The sequence below is a fragment of the Lactuca virosa genome, chromosome 8 (assembly GCF_052849685.1).
Source record: "Lactuca virosa cultivar CGN04683 chromosome 8, Lactuca_virosa_CGN04683_v6, whole genome shotgun sequence".
Taxonomy (NCBI): domain Eukaryota; kingdom Viridiplantae; phylum Streptophyta; class Magnoliopsida; order Asterales; family Asteraceae; genus Lactuca; species Lactuca virosa.
The window spans coordinates 302,159,003-302,160,345 of NC_136433.1; the positions used below are offsets into that span (position 1 = coordinate 302,159,003).

At 36.9% G+C, this 1,343-nt stretch overlaps 1 protein-coding gene across 1 annotated transcript; it reads right to left on the reverse strand.

The window, feature by feature from the left end:
• Nucleotides 1-306: 306 nt before the first annotated feature.
• On the reverse strand, nt 307-881 carry LOC145134923 (non-specific lipid-transfer protein 2-like). Its single transcript, XM_079069728.1, has one exon. The coding sequence runs from the start codon at nt 812-814 to the stop codon at nt 527-529; it is 288 nt and encodes a 95-aa protein (XP_078925854.1). The 5' UTR covers nt 815-881; the 3' UTR covers nt 307-526.
• Nucleotides 882-1,343: the final 462 nt, after the last annotated feature.

Sequence of the window (1,343 nt, forward strand, 5' to 3'; positions counted from 1 at the left end):
GAACTTTTAAAAAGGTTTTAAACAGTGAGGATTAATTTTTGTATATATAACATAATATAATGTTTATATGTTATTTAGTGATTTGAGATGATATGACAATGTTATGACGCTCCTTTATTGGAGGGTCATTGAAAGATGCTTTAAGGAATATGACTTGCTTGAAGTATATTATCTTTAGTTTGATTTAATACTAAAACCATTCAAAATTTGTATTCGTTAAAATTTCTTTTTATCATATATTATTATTTCATTGGCAATATTCTTGTTTTGACAAAACAAAGTCCAAATTCAAACATTGATTCTAAGTTCATTGCAAATGCCACATTTTATTATAATAAGTATAGAACCAGTGACTACTGAATAGAAGACCATCCCTAAACTATTGGACACACACGCAGCTTGCTCTCTTCAAACCTCAAGCATCTTGAGACACAGAGCACCACAAACTTAATTAACTGGTAGATACTGCATTGGGAATACTATTGTACTAATTAGCAACTGGGAGGTCTGTTATCTTCATGGCATCTTAGCACTGGGGAATGGGAACCCCACAAGTGCTGGCAACCTTCCTTGCGGTAGGAGACGTAACATAGGATCTCAAGCTTGGGTTCCTGATGTACCCACACAGACATGGTTTCTGCTGTTTCAGCTTCGCGCAGCACTGCGCAGTTGGTGCAGATGATGATGTGAACGCCGGCAAACATGGAGACAGCTCCGTCACTGAGCATGTGGCCGCCGTTGCCATCTGGGATCCGGTCAAGCTCAACACCAGAATTACTACTGCAAAAACTGTCGTGCATGCTGCTGTCCTCATTTCTAAATATCTAGAGCAGAGTGCAAAGAAAGAAGGATGGGTATGGAGGATATGAATTGTCTAGCGGGATCTCTTGCATTAATTTATAGAAGAGGCATACCCCACCAACGTCGCCCTGATGAAGCGGGTATAAATGCATCCGTCGGTAGAAAATGTTTACGTATAACAATTTCGGTGTATTTGACTAGTAATTAATGCAGTTAACGATTGGTTGGTTATGCATTTTTCAACACTTGGGCAGTACGACTAGATAGCCGTCGGCAATTAATTTTCCACACAACGTTGCCAAAATGTCTTAATTGGACGGTGACATTAGTCTTTGAAACTTTACCTAATCTCGTCAATTTTCCATGTTCAATTAACATAACAAACTTCTAACATATTATATATTAGAAGTTTATTAATTAATGGTGTAGAAATTAAGTTCCAAGTTTGTTGACACTGGTACAAAGAGGTTTAATAATGTGTTTATTATTATTTGTTGATGTGGGTATCAACTGCACCAACAAATATCATATCATAAAATAAC